The sequence below is a fragment of the Neoarius graeffei genome, chromosome 15, assembly GCF_027579695.1.
Source record: "Neoarius graeffei isolate fNeoGra1 chromosome 15, fNeoGra1.pri, whole genome shotgun sequence".
NCBI classification, from domain to species: domain Eukaryota; kingdom Metazoa; phylum Chordata; class Actinopteri; order Siluriformes; family Ariidae; genus Neoarius; species Neoarius graeffei.
The window spans coordinates 22,727,976-22,748,963 of record NC_083583.1 but is presented as its reverse complement, the minus strand read 5'-3'; the positions used below and the strand labels follow the sequence as shown (position 1 = coordinate 22,748,963).

Genomic DNA, 20,988 nt, shown 5'->3' with positions numbered 1-20,988 from the left:
CAAGATTCAAGATTAACTTTATTGTGTCACAAAGTGAGAAATTTGTTCTGGGCCATTCGTCCATGCTGCAGCCACAACACAGAACATGCAATACAACACAATAACAAACATACAATAGATATGCGCATCCAAGTCATACAAGGTGCCTAAAAGTGCAAGAAACATTGTGAATTAAAATAAATAAATAAATAAATTCACAATTATAGTGCCATGGTATTGCTCTAATCAGCTTAATTCACTTAATTAGTGGTATCTTTTATATAAAACTGTTCACCAGCTAGCAGTGGAAACTTACATATAATTGCATCCACTTCAGTGTTATAAAACCTTGCATTCACCAATACAGTATCATTCTAAAAGACTCATCTCATCTCATTATCTCAAGCCGCTTTATCCTTCTACAGGGTCGCAGGCGAGCTGGAGCCTATCCCAGCTGACTACGGGCGAAAGGCGGGGTACACCCTGGACAAGTCGCCAGGTCATCACAGGGCTGACACATAGACACAGACAACCATTCACACTCACATTCACACCTACGGTCAATTTAGAGTCACCAGTTAACCTAACCTGCATGTCTTTGGACTGTGGGGGAAACCGGAGCACCCGGAGGAAACCCACGCAGACACGGGGAGAACATGCAAACTCCACACAGAAGGGCCCTCGCCGGCCACGGGACTCGAACGCGGACCTTCTTGCTGTGAGGCGACAGCGCTAACCACTACACCACCGTGCTGCCCCAGGACAAGACATCATATTTTTTATTCATTTATTATGTCGAATGTTGTGGAACATCTACAGACCAAGTTCCTCTTATCTCTTACAGTATAACAGCCATAAACAGCCTGTCTTTTCTCTCTAGTAAAGTTAATAAGACCAATAAAATCCTCCGGGTGCTCTGATTTCCCCTACAGTCCAAAGACATGTGGGTTAGGCTAATTAGTGACTCTAAATTGAGTGTGAATGGTTGTTTGTCTCTATGTGTCAGCCCTGTGATGACCTGGCGACTTGTCCAGGGTGTACCCTGCCTCTCGCCCATAGTCAGCTGGGATGGGCTCCAGCTTGCCTGCGACCCTGTACAGGACAAGCAGCTACAGATGATGGATTGTTCTTTAATTTAAAAGAAAAATGTAATTGGCAAAATTGTTGTGCTATAAGGAGAATAAAACGTTCCTGGACATACTGTTATGAAAATAATCGCACCACCCAATAAACGAGTGTTGTTCTAGAACAGCACGCCCTGTTGTGTTTTATCTCTTACGCATTATATTTGAATCGGGTTATTTTGGTAGTATGTATCAAAATACATTTCGCTGCATCTCGCCTTTGACTTAATTCCGTCGTTAGCTTGTGGTGAGACAACAGATGTTTTCCTCATTCTTGAGTTTGAAAAAAAAAAACAAATATACTTCAATTCCAGAATTACACTGAGTCATTTCCAGACATCAAGGCAGAATTGTGACTAGCTGTTACTGAATCAGAGCATGGCCTCTGAGTCACCGACTGTGGAAGCCCGCTGAATGAAGTGACATCGTCCCAGCAAGAATGCAATTAAGCTGATGTACAGTAGGCAGCTTGATTATATTCAGGATGTGTTCCAGTGGCTTGAGAGGGCATTTTTATGCTCCTGCCAAAGAAGGCACCCCAGAAGAAAGAACTTTAATGAGAGAGAATGATTTTGCTAGTCCCAGCTGAAGCACAAAGGCTTAATGAATGACTGTGCACACAGCTCTGCTCTCTGGTCTCCTGCTGCAGGACTATAACTATAACTAAACTACACATACAACTACATATTAATTGCACCTTCGGCTCATTGTTTTTTCTTTCTTTCTGCAGTTCTCTTGACTGCTGAGAGGCCTGGATGAGTCATCTAAGTAATGCATATCCTGTTGGATTCTCTACAGAGTATTCTCACTAGCTTTCTGAGAATAGTCAGTTATTTTTAGCCGGACAGTTTGAGTTTGTTGTACCGCTGCATATGAATCCATGAAATAACTGTCAGTGCACTCTCTGCCCCTGGTTTGAAGGGTTGGCATTACTGCACTGGCAGTCTGTTAATTATGGCACTGTGTGTGCATGGCTGGCACCTGGGACAATTAAGTGTTTGTCTGCAGACTGGCATATGGGGGGCAGCAGGTTTCCCATCACCTGTCAGAATGCTATTAGCAGCCCACACACTTGCATGGCATGGCTAAGCGGAGCCAGAGGACGTGGAGGGCAAATACAGCAACGCCACTGATTAATGTGACATGTTTAGAGACTATTATTAGGACTTGACATATGCCAGAGATAAAATTCAAGACTTGTGTGTAAATTCTGTGCATTCATACATATTGTTGGGTCAAAAAAAAAAGGGATCTGTCATTGTTCTGGCACTGCACTGAGAGTAATGAAAGGATCGAGGTACTTTTCCAACATGGCTGACACTAGCTATGAGTTTCAAAATGTCCTTTGTGAATTCTGGATTTTTGCAGCAAGACCTACATTATTGTTGGCGGAAAACAAATTGTGTAAAAATATATAATGTTCCATATATCTCATCTCATTATCTGTAGCCGCTTTATCTTTCTACAGGGTCTCAGACAAGCTGGAGCCTATCCCAGCTGACTATGGGCGAAAGGCGGGGTACACCTTGGACAAGTCACCAGGTCATCACAGGGCTGACACATAGACACAGACAACCATTCACACTCACAGTCAATTTAGGCCCTGTCCACACGGCAACGGATTCAGGTGAATCTGATAAAATTTTTTATCGTTTCAGCCTGGCGTCCACACGGCACCGGCGTTTTGCGTGCCCCAAAACGATATTTTTTGAGAACGGGTTCCAGAGTGGAAAAATCTGGCAACGGCGCAGTTGCAAAGTCGTCTGGATGAGTAGAACGGATTTGTTTACAATGACGTCACAACCACATGACTAGAACAAGCAGCACTCTCGCACGCATCATTCATAACAGCAACAATGGATAAGAATCTTTATTATTGGATAAGAATCTTTTGAAATTGTTTACACATTAAACTGACTGACCTGCCAAACAGACAATTTACACCTGCTTTGATGAACAGAAAGTACAGCCTTCCACACAAAGCAACAGTTACCTGACTATAATGGAGGCAGAGGGGAAAAGGGTCAGAAGACCCTTCAACAGACTGTTTTGTATGAACCACTGCATTGCATTCACTTTTGTATACAGCTTTTCTTTTAAATAAACAAGTAACTGAACCATTTCTTGAATTTCTTTTTTTTTATTGGATAAGACTGCTTTTCAAAATGTTCACACACAATATAAAAAGTTATATAAATTATATAAAAATGCTTTTCAAAATGTTCACACACAATAAGAAAATTAAGTTATATAAAACTATGCACACTAATAAAACTAATTTGTACACACAGAAGGCACGATTTCCTGCCGTAGTCACAGCCATCTTCTTCTTGTTGTTGTGTGTTTGTTCCTGTGAGTGCTTCACGCCGGGTAGAGGAAGGGGTTTATGCGCATGCGTCCTACTTCTTCTATTGTTCTGGTGTCTCCGATGGGACCATCTTACAGCGCACGTAGAGGTGTGGCATGTGTATTGCATTGTTTTCAGCAAGCGTTGCGTTGCCATACGTACCTGATGTTTTACTGATCCGTTGCCCATGTGGACGCGATATTTTTTTTTACCTGCTAAAAAAAATAAAAAAAATCTCGTTGCCGTTGTAGCCTTAGAGTCACCAGTTAACCTAACCTGCATGTCTTTGGGGGAAACCGGAGCACCCGGAGGAAACCCATGCGGACACGGGGAGAACATGCAAACTCCGCACAGAAAGGCCCTCGCCGGCTACGGGGCTCGAACCCGGACCTTCTTGCTGTGAGGCAACAGCGCTAACCACTACACCACCGTGCCACCTGTTCCATATATGAAAATGTCAATTCAGTCAAAAGAAGTTTTGCTTCTTATAGTTTTGCACTATAAGCTTTGAGGCTAATGTAGTTAAGAACTAAAGGGAGTTAATATCATTTTACAACAGTTTCAGTAAACAGCAGAATAAATATACAAATTAAACAGCGTTACCATCCAAACAGTTGTAATTCTGATTTGTCTCAATACCACTGAATAGAGTTTGGTGCTCATGTGCTGATACGAAACCAACAGCTTTATTTATTTACAGCATCTCTTGTTATTGCTGATGATAAAAGTTCTTATTGATGGCAGTGAATCTAATATCTATCGATAGCTCATCTCATCATCTCTAGCCGCTTTATCCTGTTCTACAGGGTCGCAGGCAAGCTGGAGCCTATCCCAGCTGACTACGGGCGAAAGGCGGGGTACACCCTGGACAAGTCACCAGGTCATCACAGGGCTGACACATAGACACAGACAACCATTCACACCTACGGTCAATTTAGAGTCACCAGTTAACCTAACCTGCATGTCTTTGGACTGTGGGGGAAACCGGAGCACTCGGAGGAAACCCACGCGGACACGGGGAGAACATGCAAACTCCACACAGAAAGGCCCTCGCCGGCCCTGGGGCTCGAACCCAGGACCTTCTTGCTGTGAGGCGACAGCGCTAACCACTACACCACCGTGCCGCCATCGATAGCTCAATTAAGAATCAAATCTATTTCACTCTGTGGAATCACCTGACATGAGTGTTACTGATCGGCTGTATGAATCTACAATCTGGGTTAGAAAGAAATCAGCCCTAGCCTCACTTCTTCACATTACTGGTGCAGATCACTGGATGCGATCACGTATCGTCCATCCGTCGTTCACCTGTCGTTCCTCCGTCGTCCATTCACAATTTATAAAAATCGCTACTCTTCCTACAGGATTGATCAGATTTTGATCAAACTCACATATAATGTTCCCCAGGTGGGTGTGCATAAAAATTTTCAAGATGGTTGCGCCACCTATCGTATTTACAATTTTATGGGTGTCTGAAATATTTGGGTGACTCTTCACATTAAATGCTACTCTTCGTAAACTACTGGGATGTTTTCACTGAAACTCACCCAGAAGACTCTAAAAACATATACCAACAAGAGTTGTTCACCAGGTGGCACCACATGCCATGGATGAGGCTACAGGGGGATCACATGCAGTTTCAAGAAAATCACTACTCCTCCTACAGGATTGATCAGATTTTGATCAAACTCACATACAATGTTCCCCAGGTAGGTGTGCATAAAAGTTGTCAAGATGGTGGTGCCACCTGTCATATTTACGATTTTATGGGCGTCTGAAATTTTTGGGTGACTCGTCATATTAAACACTACTGTTCATAAACTACTGGGATGTTTGCACTTAAACTCACCCAGATGACTCTAAAGACAAAGTCCAACAAGAGTTGTTCACCAGGTGGCGCCACCTGCCATGAATGAGGCTACAGAGGGGTCACTTGCAATTTCGATTAGATTTTGATCAAACTCATATGGAATGTTCCCCAGGTTGATATGTATAAAAGTTGTCAAGATGGTGGCGTCACCTGTCATATTTAAAATTTTATGGGTGTTTGAAAATGTTGGGTGACTCATCATGCCAAACACTACTGTTCATAAACTGCTAGGATGTCTCATCTCATCATCTCTATCTGCTTTATCCTGTTCTATAGGGTCGCAGGCAAGCTGGAGCCTATCCCAGCTGACTATGGGCGAAAGGCGGGGTACACCCTGGACAAGTCGCCAGGTCATCACAGGGCTGACACATAGACACAGACAACCATTCACACTCACGGTCAATTTAGAGTCACCAGTTTACCTAACCTGCATGTCTTTGGATTGTGGGGGAAACCGGAGCACCCAGAGGAAACCCACGCGGACACCATGCAAACTCCGCACAGAAAGGCCCTCGCCGGCCATGGGGCTCAAACCCGGACCTTCTTGCTGGGAGGCGACAGCACTAACCACTACACCACCGTGCCGCCCCTGCTAGGATGCTTTCACTGAAATGCACCCAGAAGACTCTAAAGACATATACCAACAAGAGTTGTCCACCAGGTGGCGCCATCTACCATGGATGCGGCGACATAGGAGTCATATGTAATTTCACAAAAATCACTACAGGATCGATCAGATTTCAAACTCACACACAACAACAGTGGCCGGTACGAGCTACAGCCTCATTGAGGCTATTTTTTCTTACTACCAGTTGTGCTTTTTGCACATGGTTCGACAAAAGTCCAAACTGATCCAATCATACTGACGTTTGTTACAGTATATACAGTAATATAATAATATGACAAATGCCAAAAATTAAACTTAAAACTGACACCTTTTATTCTTTGAAAGACAGGAGGCTTAGCTCTGGCCAGCTGCCTCTGGCTCTAGTGCAAAGCTAAAGATGCAGACTTCAGCCGTTAAACCTGTCTTAGCTCCACTACATTTGGGCTAAGTAGAAAATTGTGTCCAATTTATTTTTTGGCTGAACTGTCACTTTAAATCTTGTCTGTTGTTGCAGTTTGCAGTGGTGCATTAAACTGTGATCTCTTCAGCATTACACAAACAGACTTATGCATCTCACTATTGACTCAGTGGGACTTTCCGCTCCCCCATGGCACCAGTCTAAACACAGTCACTGGAAGACCAGGCTCGTTTGGCTGAGGATGGCGCTGACATGGCCTTGAATATGTTGCTGTGTCAGCAGGAGTGCTGTTGTAATACTGTGGATAACAGGAAATAAAGCATAAGGCAACAGACAAGGCCATGTCAGGCTGGCTGTTGGCTTAATCTGTACACGAATGGCACAGCGACACAAAATGGCATCAAAGGTTAAGGATTTAAGAAATGATTTTCCTTTAATATTTACACAACAACAAATATACATTAGAAATCTGCTATAGAATTTTGTAGAATTTCCCTGAGGACACATTACATTTCATAAATGCCTTTCACTAGCATTGAAGCCAAATCATCATCACTATAACAACTGGCAATTTCAAGACTGTTTTTCTTCACAAGGCAATTTTCTTCACAGCTCAACAACGCCATCTGCAGGGTGTTGTATTCACTCACAAAGGCTAGTTCACCTGTTTTATCATGAATAACTGGCACTGTGAATGTGCGAATAGCACTATATATAGGTGCAGTTATGAAGTGAAGCTGTTTGCGTCACATTTGCAGCTCCATTTCTTTGCTTATTATGGCTTTAAATAGATTTCCTGAGGCGACACAGTGGTTATCACTGTCACCTCACTGAGGTTCCGGGTTCGAACCTCATGGCCGACCCCAGGGGCCTTTCTGTGTGGAGTTTGCATGTCCTCTCCGTGTTTGCATGGGTTTCCTCCAGGTGCTCTGGTTTCCTCTACAGTTCAAAGGCATGCAGATTAGAAAGAAAGAAAGAAAGAAAGAAAGCACAACTTTATTCATCACACGCTTGTGAAATTTCCTCTCTGCATTTAACCCATCTGAAGCAGTGAACACACACATGAGCAATGAGCACACACACATACCCAGAGCAGTGGGCAGCTATGCTAACAGCGCCCAGGAAGCAGTTGGGAGTTAGGTGCCTTGCTCAAGAGCACCTCAGCCCAAGACCGTCCCATGTTAACCTAACCGCATGTCTTTTGGATTGTGGGGGAAACCGGAGCACCCGGAGGAAACCCACGCAGACACGGGGAGAACATGCAAAATACCAAGCCATTGGTAAAATACCCAGCCATTGGGGTTGTACAAGCCAGTGCATACTTAGTGCTGGTCCCAAGGCCGGACAGATTGGGGAGGGTTGTGTCAGGAAGGGCATCCGGTGTAAAAACCTATGCCAAATCAAATATGTGGATCATAAATTGGGAAGGATGAGCCGCTGTGGCGGGGCGGCACGGTGGTGTAGTGGTTAGCGCTGTCGCCTCACAGCAAGAAGGTCTGGGTTCGAGCCCCGTGGCTGGCGAGGGCCTTTCTGTGTGGAGTTTGCATGTTCTCCCCGTGTCCGCGTGGGTTTCCTCCGGGTGCTCCGGTTTCCCCCACAGTCCAAAGACATGCAGGTTAGGTTAACTGGTGACTCTAAATTGACCGTAGGTGTGAATGTGAGTGTGAATGGTTGTCTGTGTCTATGTGTCAGCCCTGTGATGACCTGGCGACTTGTCCAGGGTGTACCCCGCCTTTCGCCCGTAGTCAGCTGGGATAGGCTCCAGCTTGCCTGCGACCCTGTAGAACAGGATAAAGCAGCTAGAGATAATGAGATGATGATCCGCTGTGGCGACCCCTAACGGGAGCAGCCGAAATAAAGAAGAAATAGACCTCCTGAATGTTTCCAATACAAATATTACACACAACTCAAATAACGAACAGTTATTCCACGAAATCAAGTCGTACATGAGCTGATAGCTGACGAGGCACGTAGCACCGAGTTGAGTATAAGCCATGTACAACGAGATTGAGTGGAATAACTGTTTTATTCTATCCACATTCACTGGATTTTGAGAAACTGAGCATTTTTATTTTTTGCAAATTCAATAAATTAAAACTTTATACAAAACATCTGACAAAATAATTTCCGCTTAGAATGTAAACAAACCGGCGAAATGAAGGGAGCAATTTGTGAAAAACTCTATAATAATTTGTGAAAAATAAAAAAAGATACATTCTTACCATCAAATTCTTTTATTCCATATTTTGTTGCGCTTTTTTTTTTGGGGGGGGGGCAGGTGTCCTGCTTCTTCTTCAGGGTTTTTTGACAGTTGGTAAACCAACTTAAAAAGGTACATTACCGCCATCAACTGGTCTGGAGTGTAGACCAAGGGATGTGGCGATGTGTGCGTGTGTATTATTTTACCCATTTCTGTTTCTTTTAAATGCTTGATAATTTGGGGGGTTTTGTTTTTGAGTTTTTATTTCATCCTTGATTGGTTCAGCAACACGCTCCAGCATTTTATTTTTCTCTACTCACGGTATATGAGCTGATAGTCTAGTAGTAGAGTCAGAGCGCACAATTGTTCATATTCAGTGGATAGAATAACATCAAATATAGATAAATATAAAGGTAAATGTTCCACTGCCACCCTTTCATCCATTATCTGTAACCACTTATCCTGTTCTACAGGGCCGCAGGCAAGCTGGAGCCTACCCCAGCTGACTATGGGCGAGAGGCGGGGTACACCGAGGGTTGCCAACCATCCCGTATTGGGCAGGACATCCCGTTTTTTGAGTAATTTTAATTTGTCCCGTCAGGGACAGATCCTGCCCCTCACTTCAACGCTATGGTGCAAATCGCGTTATTGCCGTGAGAAGCGCTATTACCGCAAGTCGCAGTCATCTGTGATTTAAAATCATTCACTGTCAAAGGCTGCCATATCCTGAATTTTAAGCTATACTGACAAAATAGGCATCAAATTAAACTAGAGCAGATGGTGCAGCCAGTGGATACAGCCTAACTGTTCGATAAGGATAGCAGATAGCTTAAAAAAACCTTCCGAAACAGGATAGACCTCAGCCTATAGAAGGGGAGCTTTTCTGCCTCACTCCTGCCTTTGCGATGTCTTTCTCTCTTCTTCTTCTGCTATGAAGCATTGCAGAAGGTTCTTAGGGTTTTCAAATGGACAATTAAGCAAATATCAGGGTTTTAAAGCTACAGCAAATACTTTTTCAGGTTATGACATTGCCTTCATAAATATGGCCTGATGAATTATTTGGCCAAAGTTTAAAAGAGAAAAATTAGACAATAATATTGGAATTGTTTGTTATTTTGCATTAAGTTACTTAAAAATATCCATTAATTGGTCCATTAATTGGTCTATTAATTTTTAAAAGCTCTATTTTAGTATTTTATTTTTAGTGGCCTACATTTGAAACCCTCACCTAAAGGCAATTCGGTAACTATTTGGGGGCGCTGGGGTGCGCGTACAGGGCCTGTACTTGTCCGCACCCGGAACAAAGTGTCCCTCGTTTGGATATGAGAAAGTTGGCAACCCTAGGTACACCCTGGACAAGTCGTTAGATCATCACAGGGCTGACAGAGACAAACAACCATTCACACTCACACCTATGGTCAATTCAGAGCCACCAATTAACCTAACCTGCATGTCTTTAGGGGAAACCCACACAGACATGGGGAAAACAAGAACCCAGAACCTTCTTGCTGTGAGGTGACAGTGCTAACCACTACACCACCCCTACCCATTCATGTTTTATTACAAAATTTAGTACTATGGTTGATTTTCAGTTCAGTTAAATTCATTTCAATGTCTATAGCAAGGGCGATTTCTCAGAGACAACAAGGGAAGCTGAGCTTCCCCTAAAATTCTCTCCCCAAACTGCGGCGTCTACGACGTTGAATTCTCATTAAAACAATAACTTGCATAACATAATATATGCCCAAGATTGTATTTATGTTCATAACTATCCTGTAACTTATTTGAGTGATGTCTGACGAACTTGCAGTTCGCTACGAGGATCACCTTTGCTGCCAGGTTGTAACCTTTCTTATTTCAATGGGCTCTATGGACTGGCAGCAGTGTTGCCAGATTGGGCGGTTTTAAGTGCATTTTGGCAGGTTTTGAACATATTTTGGGATGGAAAACGTCAGCAGTATCTGGCAACACTGACTGGCAGCCGGGTATCCGTTGCAGTCTACGAGACGGCTCTGAACAGCCAATTTCAGCTAGTTGTTATTGGTTAAAATCAACAAAATCGTCACTTCCAGGGAAGCCGGGCTTCTCTGGGACTAAACGAGACAGTGGGAGGGACAGGAAGCCAGGCTGATAAAGGATTATTGGAGGTAGTGTTTGAAAGACATGAGGAGGGCGGTACTTTGGCGAGGAACACGGAAGTATGATCAGTCAGTCCCTAGCGGATGTCGAGAAAGTGTAGTCGTGTGCCAAAGTGCTGTCCGAATTTCTTTTCATATAAACGGTTCTTCTCATCGATGTCTCTGTAAATAAATGTAAATATTACTCGTTGTGCTCCGTTAACTTTCATCTTCTATCAGTTTGATCATTGGTGAATTCACTCATTTATTTCATTTGTAGTTCAATCTGGTTGTAGGCTAGCTTGAGCCTTATTGGGATCTGCAGTGCTAGCTACTAACAGAAATTGGTAAAGTCTCTGGAAAGCACAACCAGCTGGTATGACAGGGTCACAGACCATTTTCTGGAAAAGGAACGGAGGGCAGAATTTGTGTATAAATAGTGTTCATGTTCATGAATCTGAAGTGTGTATATTGTTCAGTAATGTTAAGAGAATGGTGGGCTCTGTGTTATAGGTTATACCTGGGTATAATATTCAAGGTTCTGTGTGTTGCATAGCCTACCTGGTTATGAATTTCCAGACTGTGTTGCAGATGATGTTCAAGGATGTGTTGCACAGCTGGGTGTTGTGTTAAAGACTCTGTGTTGCATATTAGGGTATGATGTTCAAGGCTCTTCGTTGAATAGCCAGTGATTTTTGGATGTTTGATATTTTTGATTAAGGATATGAGGCACTAGCCTGGCAAGCCAGACTATAACATGAAATGTACAAGCAAAAATACTTTCTGCCACTAGGTAGGGTTGTCTAGTTCACTATGCTAATGGGGCACACCTTTCTATGCTTTGATATCCAGCCTACAGGTTTTACGATGAATGCGTAAAATGGGCTTCCCCTGTTTTAAAAACCAGCAGCCACCACTGGTCTATAGCACATTCACAATAGATATTACCACAAAAGCAGAAACCCTGAATGTACAAGCAAGAGACAAAAATAGTAAGCAAAATCTCCCCAAGGCTTCCCTCAGAGAAACAAGACTCATAAGAAAAAAAACATCTAGGATTATCATCAATAATTTTGCTATTAATGATCATCGAGCAGATCAGGTTTGGGTTTTTGTTTTCCATCACTCTTGCTCTTTTGGGGGAAAATGTAGAAGAGAAAATCTTGCTGAGTGCGGTACTGGCTATGATGAAATACGGGCTGGTAAATAAGCAACCTTAGCACAGGTAATTGCAAAATTACTAAATATGCTGACATCTACATAGAGGAAGCTGAAGAAAGAAAAAAAAAACAAAAAACACAGTCACTGCAGTGGTTGTCATATTCATATTTGTTTGCTTATGCACCACTTCAAGCAATTTATCATCCAACAGAAAAAAATTGCATGGGCTCCAAAATTGTGTTCCACTCTATCAGGCTGTATATGGTTTAAAATGTTGTATAAACTTACTTACATAGTTTATTCAGATTATACACTTGACAAACTCCATGTCTAATCAGCTGACAAAAATATTACAACACTTATTTTTCCCCCATACAGTAAAACATTACAATTTGCCATTAAAGTCACCTTAAACTCACTAAACACTTATAATCCAGTCTTTTTTTTTTTGTGCAATTGATTTGCATGCATAGTCTGATCCAAGTGTGAATACAGTTTTGCCATGTTCTTTGAAGAAAAGTTTCAGGAAACAGAAGTCTTTACTGGAAAGTTCATGGCCAGTATTGAACATGTGACAGGCTCATGTTATTGCATCATAAAAACACGAGCACCTAATGTTCCTACACAACACAAGGGAGAGATCAGTTTACAAGTGATCATTGTAAGTTTAGACACTTCGACTTACATTTGATGCAAGGGAAGTGGAACGTCTAAGATTTTTTTTTTACTGGAGGTGCTACAGCATGCACGTCGCTATTCAATTAAATTTATTCGGTTCATGTGAGCCCAGGGTGAAAATCTCATTTTAAGATAGTGTATAATCTAAAAACACTTCTTGAAGCTTTTCATTTCCTTTTGTGGAACTACTGAATATTCCCCAACCATATAAAACATGTTAAAACCCCTTTTGATGAGAGACTACACATCTATTTGATGACTTGATAGCTGATTGAAGCCATTTTATAACCCAAATATTCAAAAACACAGCTATACATGCCATGCCCAAGTGTAAATGGAGTAATATGTACTTTGTCTCCTTTTGTCCAGAATCCCAACAATCTTTAATTGGCTTCGGTTCTTACAAAAGCAACACATCCATAAATTAAAAAAAAATAAATAAAGCCACAAGACTTGCAGGCTGCTGGTCTGGCTATTGCCCTGAACTTGATCAAGTCTTACTCATTTGACAGTCAAGCTAGTTCACTAGCCAACTGTCCCAGCTAACCATCAATTTAATCATATGGTAACTTCCAGCTATTGCAATCAGGCCTAAATGCTATAGATAGGTCTAGACCACCTACGAGGGAGAACGAAAAAAAAAACCACAAAGATATTTATAATATCTTTGCTGTGGATAAGTTTTTAAACTGTCTGGCTTGGGGTTTGTCTAGCCCAAAATCACAGATGGACTGATCCCTGTGAGATGGGCCAGCAACAGCATCATTTCTTCTGAATATACAAAAGGCAACAGGGTGGTCAAGAGCAGGAGCTGAGCCTGATCACGCTGTGCATTTGGGCACTGCCAATTTTAGTGACTGGTTCCTGTACCGGGGGGGGGGGGGATAAAGTCTACATAATTTAATACAATGACCCGTCCTGGGCATGACGTTAAAAGGCATCCGATAACGAGGCTATGAAAGGGGACCCTTGTAGCTTTGGGGAGTCTGGAGTCACCCCTTAGTCGTTATCCACTCCCAGGTCTACGTACTCCGGCCCAGAGTAGTAGTACTGGCAAGGGCCCCTGCTCAGGGGCCGAGTGAAGGCGAATGGCAGCTCCAGCAGATCCGATAAAGGAATCACTGCTGGTGAAGGCAGATCAGCTATGACCTCAGATGTCAATGGCTCTTTTGAGGCAGATATACTTTCTGGGAAGAGAAATGGCAGTTTCTTTAGTTTGCCTGAGGAAGAAAACAGGGCCCCTCACCTCACAGCTGGGTTACACCAGCTACTTACCCTAGTATAATCATGAAATTAAAAGCACAAAAGATAACAGCTAGTAACAGTTGCTAGGTGTCTCATCCGGTAGGAAAATGTTGTGATGCAGGTAACGTCCAACCATCATCCAGCTACTACTCCTACCAAAACTCTGAAAATAGGCTCATGGAATATACATACTTTTTGTACAAAGCAGGACAACTGAAGAATGTGAAGCAAGAGTTCAGTAGACAAAAGCTTGATGTTTTAGGAATATGTGAAACAAGATGGACAGGAAATGGAAAAATTTCAGACAATGTTACTCTTCTTTACTCTGGAGGTGACTCTCATAATGGAGGTGTTGGTATCATGATGACAAATAAACTGGCTAAAAATCACTTATTGGATGCTGGACCATCTCAGACCGGGTAATGATGGTAAAACTGAAAGGCAAGGGTGTTGATGTCAACATCATACAAGTGTATGCTCCAACCATTGACGCATCAGAAACTGAGATGGAAACATTCTATGAACAAGTTCAAATGGCAATAAAGACTTGCAATTCTCAGGATATACGATTAGTAATGGGTGACTAATGCAAAAGTTGGTAATGGTAAAGATGGTCACTGGGATGTTTGGCCTTAGAGAAAGAAATGAAAGAAGACCCAATTCAAATTCTGCAAAGCAAATTCACTCAATCATGAACACTGTTTCAACATCAAACACCACTTGTACACCTGGGTGAGCCCAGACCAGTCAGTAAGAAATCAAATTGATCATTTGTATTAATCAGTACAGAAACAGTATCACTCGGTGCAAATCAAAACCTGGGGCCGACTGCAACAGTGATCATAACCTCATAACAGCTAATATGAAGTGTCGGCTCAAAAAGCTGCGCGCACACAAAAAAAAAAAAAAAAAGGAACCAAAACTAGACTACCAATTACTTACAAAACAACCAATAATAGCTACAGCATATAGAAGTGAAAAACCGTTTTGCTCTTTTGACTGTTGAATGAAACATCAAGTGAAAATGAATGGAATGACCTACAAACTACTCACTGAAAGCACAGCAAAAGTTTTACCAAAACAAGTAATCAAAAACAAGGGATGAATGAACACATACTTGCAGTGATAGAGCAACGGAGGAAATATAAAAACAAACTCGGCAGAATACAACGAATTAAATAAAATTCGCCGAGAACGCAGAAACGCAAGAGAGAAATGGATTGATGATCAATGCAAAGAGCTAGAAGACCTTGAGAAAAACATACAAATGTACAGTTATCAATGTCCAACAAACACCAAGTTCCTGCAAATACAGCCTTGAAAGACAAAAATGGGAATGTGATCTTTGAACAGACATTGAGAAACAACAGGTAGAATACATCAAAGCTTTTTGATGACCACACACCTGAGAATGTTCTGGTACAAGAAGATGCTGCTAACAAATCAGGGAAAATATTAGAATCAGAAATTGAAGAGGCCTTACGGAAAATGGCAAAGCACCAGGTAAATGACAAAGTTCTGAAAGAAATGATCACTGCTTGTGAAGACTTTGGCATCAAGTAAATTTGTTTAGGAGAGCACAGGTTTAATAGTGGACATACTCCCAATCAAATGAGAGAATCAGTTATAGCAATTCCCAAAAAAGGAGACCCACTCAACTGTGCTAATTACAGATTAGCCTAATGAGTCATATCACAAGTTACGCTTAGAATAATAATGAATTGAGTAAGAAACAAGCTCCAACCAGAAATAGCATGGGAACAATTTGGATTTTGTAAGAACAAAGGAATGCCATCTTTGTCATGCACATGTTAACAGAAAGCCATTGAAATGCAAAAAGATATCTACTGCACATTTATAAACTACGAGAAGGCATTTGATAAAGTAAAACATGAATTAATCATGGAAGATTTGAAGGCACTACAAAGACAGAAGAATATTGAAAAACTTCTACTGGCACCAGACTGCTGCCATGTCAATTAATGGAAACCTTAGTGACTGGGCTCCTATCAAAAGAGGGGTCAGACAAGGATGTGTCATGTCACCTGATCTTTTTTCATTGTATTCTGAGATTGAGGAAAACAGAAGAGGGTGCAATCAAGATAAATGGTGCTCCAGTGAAGAATGTCAGATATGCAGATGATACAGTACTTTTAACTGAAGACAAGGACAGTCTTGAAAGAATGTTAAAGCAGCTGAAATCTGAAAGTGAAAAAAGTTTATAAATAAAAAGACGACCAAAACCATGGTATTCTCTTCAAATACTGAAGACCCAAAGTGTAAAATCATTCTAGATGGACAAAAACTAGAACAGACTGAGTCCTTTGAATACCTGGGATGCATGCTTACCCATGATTGTAGAAGCACAGTGGAAATTAGGTGCATCACCATGGCAAAGCAAGCATTCATGGAAAAAAAAAAAAAAAAAAAGAAGAATCTTTACAAATAAAACCCTCCCAACCAAATCAAAGAAAAACAATTTAGTGTTATGCCTGGTCTGTATTGTTATATGGATGTGAATCCTGGACTATGAGCATGGCAGTAAAGAACCAGTTAGAAGCTGCAGAAATGTGGTTTTTATAGGCGCATGATATCATGGATAGATCGGAAAACCAACGAAGAGATTTTGCAAATGGTCCAGGAGAAAGTGCCTGTTGAGAACTATCCTTCAGAGACAACTTAGATTTATGGGCCATATTGTCAGAGAGAACCGACTGGAACGACTGTGTATCAAAGGACATATAGAAGGTAAGAGAGGCAGACCTAGGAAAGCCTTCACAGACGACCTGACGTTGGCGACAGGAAAGATCATTGACCTGCTGCACTTGGCTGCCGATTATAGTGCTTTCAGATTAGTGGTCACCAATGTCAGATGCTGACATGGCACTTTACAACGAATTTAATACAAGCCCATTTAGGTTTAAAAAAAAAAAAAAAGTTGGAAATTCAACATGACAAAGCTGCACTCTAGTGACCAAACACAAGAATGACAAATACAATTTATTACCTTGTTCATTAAAACATTACATTCCCATGACACATGCATACACGCAAAATGCAGAGTTTTTTAAAACTATACAAAAAAAAAAAAAAGTCTTTATGTACAAACAGTCTTAAATAGTGTTTCACCTACAGTTTAACACCCCATCACCTCTGTGCAACACTTCTGATCATCTAGAGAGCTGATACACATGCTCACAGTGTCCAAACATTTCTTGAGAGGCATAGGTCATATAGAGAAAGCCATCCTCATCCTTGTGGTCTTTGTACACCTGTGCCATAGTGAGAGACATGCTGGCAATGCCCACGTTGTTGATGAGCAGGTAGAAAGCCTGGCTTGGCATGAGAGTCATCCGGTTTCTAAAAAAAAAAAAAAAAAGCAATCAAAATCCACAAGATTGCTTGAATTAACACCTGCAAGACAGCAATAGAGATGAGGGTTTGTGTTTTAAAAAGGAAGCGCCACCAAAAAAAAAAACCCACAGTTTCTGCACTCAAGCAATACAGGGCAAAGATTAATAGGACAGCAATGTTACATTTAAAATATTTATTGCTTCTCGCCCACAATTGATGAGTTGAACTGTAGTTCTATTGGCCTGATACCATACCCCTAAGGGTGCAGACAATTCAATCAAGTTGATGAAGTAATGGAAAGCTGTACAGGACAGAGAAAGGAATTTTTCCACAAGGACACCACTAGGAGTAAGAGCTAGGACTGCCTGGTGGAGAAGTTTGCTTCTCTGGGATCTTTAACTGCCATTAAGATAATTCCATCAGTGCTCCTATACTGATTGAGTTGCTTGAGGATATAGGAAGCCATCTCCTGAAACTGATTACCCACAAAGGAGATGTAGAAATTTGTATACACCTTCAATCCAATTCCAAGTTGATTTTGTAGCTTGAGAAAGTGCTTAAAACAAAAGCAAGCATTAGTAATAAGCTTTTAAAGAGTCCTCATTACTACATCACGGATCATTCTTTAGGTCAGTTTCTTAATTCCATTTTCAGTCCTCTTATTGCAGGTTGATCGCTTACCAACTTTCACTTTCTTGCTCAAATCATTTACTATGACATGTTAATCACTTTCCATATTCGGTAAAAGGACAACAGGCCTGAATTTAGTACACTCCCACAGAAACGCAAATCTACCCCGTCCCTCATACAACCCAAATTCCTCAGGTCCTTAAAGTCATAAGCACTGGTGCAACACCAAAGCTGCTGTGGATGAAAGGGGATTTATCTTGCCAACAGCTACAAAGTATTTAAAGCCTTCATATCTTGACAGATTTTTATATTTAAAAAAAAAAAAAAAAACCCTACCAAAGAGAAAAAAAACCCACACCTGATGATTGTGACAAACTGTGTCATGGTGAGTTCTTGGGGAACAAGAAACTTCGTCTTGTCCAACAGTGGAAGGTATTTTTCACGATGATATCGCTCTATGATCACCTGCAAGAACACAGTATTTAACTACATGCAAAGTAGAGCATTCATTTCAGAGAGATCTCAAAAATAAATTTCTGCAAACAGGTGAGATCAGGGGCAGCACGGTGGTGTAGTGGTTAGCGCTGTCGCCTCACAGCAAGAAGGTCCAGGTTCGAGCCCCGTGGCCGGCGAGGGCCTTTCTGTGCGGAGTTTGCATGTTCTCCCCGTGGGTTTCCTCCGGGTGCTCCGGTTTCCCCCCACAGTCCAAAAGACATGCAGGTTAGGTTAACTGGTGACTAAATTGACCGTAGGTGCGAGTGTGAATGGTTGTCTGTGTCTATGTGTCAGCCCTGTGATGACCTGGCGACTTGTCCAGGGTGTACCCCGCCTCTCGCCCGTAGTCAGCTGGGATAGGCTCCAGCTTGCCTGCGACCCTGTAGAACAGGATAAAGCAGCTAGAGATAATGAGGTGAGATCAGTCTACTTTACATTCTGATTAAGTGACTATAGTTGAGCTATATTAAAAAAAAAAAAAAAATTAACCCATAACCATTTAAGTCAGTAGCTCAAACACTTCTAGTAAAAGAGTCAGGATATACAAGTCTTTAAAAACCACAACACTCCACCCACCACTTGATCTTACCAAGTGTCTAGTAACCAAAAGTTACTTGCATAATTATCTAGCCAGAAGCAGCAGCCTTTTTCCACTGTGCTTGTGACATTCCTCCTCTCCATTTAACCCATCTGAAGCAGTGAACACAAGTGATCAATGAGCATGCACACATACCCAGAGCAGTGGGCAGCTATGCTACAGTACCCAGGGAGCAGGTGGGGCTTTAGTACCTTGCTCAAGGGTACGTCAGCCATGATAGAGAGGGGGGAATGTGCCCTTCACTCATTTTTCCTACCAGCCCCAGGAACTGAACTGGCAACCCTTTGGTTCTATACAAACTAGAACATCCAGACAAAACTATATGGCTGCTTCCTCTAGGTACAAGGTTAAGTATAGGAATAGTGAAGGTAATGGGTGAAAAAAAAAAAAAAAAAAAAGCCCTCTAGTAGTAAGCCAATGGTTGTGTGGGCTTGTAGATTACTCTTCCTAGTTGCCGATGTAGGACCACGAAGGGGAGATATTGACCTCAAGAACAGTTAATCAGGCCACCACAGTTAAACACCAACACTTACCGTTCACCAAGATATCACAAGACTCTACAGTCAGTACATCATTCATCTTCCAACAAGATAGTTATCGGTACTCATCACTTTCTCCAGTGTGCAATACTGGCACTACACCCCTCTCCCCACACCACCCCCTGAGAAAACAAACATGCACATTCTCTCATACAACTTACTGCTACTTTAATTTTACATTTAGGACTTTGAATATTGAAAAAAAGATATATTCAATCAAAAACACTCTGTACAGCTCCAATGCTGAGACTTGCTTCTGGTTCTTCTCATCCAACACATTTCATTGTAAAACTGACCCCATGTTAAACATACAAATGACTAACAAAACTGAACTGATATGGTGTAACTTCAGTTTTTAAAAAAAGAGAACACAATACACCAGTAGTCCAAAAGATACTTTTGATTGTACCATACCACTACAGTCTTAGAGATCAAGATTAAAAAAAAAAAAAAAAAAAGGGTTTTCTTTAGCAATGCTTCATTTACTGAAAACATGAACATACAAGGGTAAGTCAAAGACAGGTGTTAAAATTATAACAAGTAAGACACCCCCTAGAATTCTACAGAGAAGAAATTCTCCAATGGAAACACCACTTGCAGGAGTGTTTAGACTTCAATAGAGGATATGCAGAGAAATAGTTTTGTTCTTTTCATAAAGAAGAACTTTTCTTCAGTTTGTCTTAGAACTTTGACTTACTATAGATCCTGAAAGGTCAATGATGCCCCTTTACAGCTTTAAACAAAACAAAGCTTGTTTCCTTGATGGTACCAAAAGGTCCAGTTTGGTAGACCTGGTGACTGCAATGGGGGGAGAAACTCTACAGTAGGTTAGGCCTCTAATAGGTTCAGGAAGACCTTACCGGCACTTTGGTTGGAAACTTAGTCCTGATTCCAGCCACCTCCTGCTTTCGTGTTGCTGTTTATCACCACAAACAAACAAAAACAAAGTTAAGATGCGAGTCAGAGAGGGATTACAAGCCCTTGAGACGATTTAACATCGGATAAAAGAGTTACCAAAGCTTTTCCTCTGTTTGAAAGACTTGGTTTGCTGGGCTTTGTCAAACGGAGCCATTGCAGCTGTTTTCTGACTCGCCACGTCGGGGTCCCACGACCTCAACTCCCACTGATCACTGCAGAACAGCGCCCAACTCCAATTAAATAGCGCACATCAGGTGACGTAGCTGCGCCTGATCCTTCCCCATTCCTTCCCCATTCCCTGCTGGATTAAGTGATTTGCAGAAACTCAGAAAGATCAAAACGAAGGGAGGGAGGAAACAAACTGAAGAGGCACTAAACTGTACTTTTCCTGCTCTCTTGGGTGGTACTGTCAAAAATATTGGAGGTTTACTCATACTGTTTACAGCACTAGTGTGTGTATATTAAGATAAGATAAGATAAGATAAGATAAGATAAGATAAGATAAGATAGCCTTTTATTATCCCACAAGGGGAAATTTACATTGTTACAACAGCAAAATATAGAAAGAGAAAAAGATAAGGCAGTGAAGTATTGCAAAAGTACTAAGTATGCATATATATATATATATATATATATATATATATATATATATATGGTGGCACGCAAGAAGGTCCTGGGTTTGAGCCCCGTGGCTGACAAGGGCCTTTC

At 41.6% G+C, this 20,988-nt stretch overlaps 1 protein-coding gene across 1 annotated transcript; it reads right to left on the bottom strand.

Annotated features, from left to right (window-relative positions):
• Nucleotides 1-16,916: 16,916 nt before the first annotated feature.
• On the bottom strand, nucleotides 16,917-20,434 carry map1lc3c (microtubule-associated protein 1 light chain 3 gamma). Its single transcript, XM_060940465.1, has 4 exons — nucleotides 20,377-20,434; nucleotides 20,223-20,278; nucleotides 18,089-18,195; nucleotides 16,917-17,106 (listed from the first exon to the last, which is right to left on the bottom strand). The coding sequence occupies exons 1-4, from the start codon at nucleotides 20,432-20,434 to the stop codon at nucleotides 16,917-16,919; spliced, it is 411 nt and encodes a 136-aa protein (XP_060796448.1).
• Nucleotides 20,435-20,988: the final 554 nt, after the last annotated feature.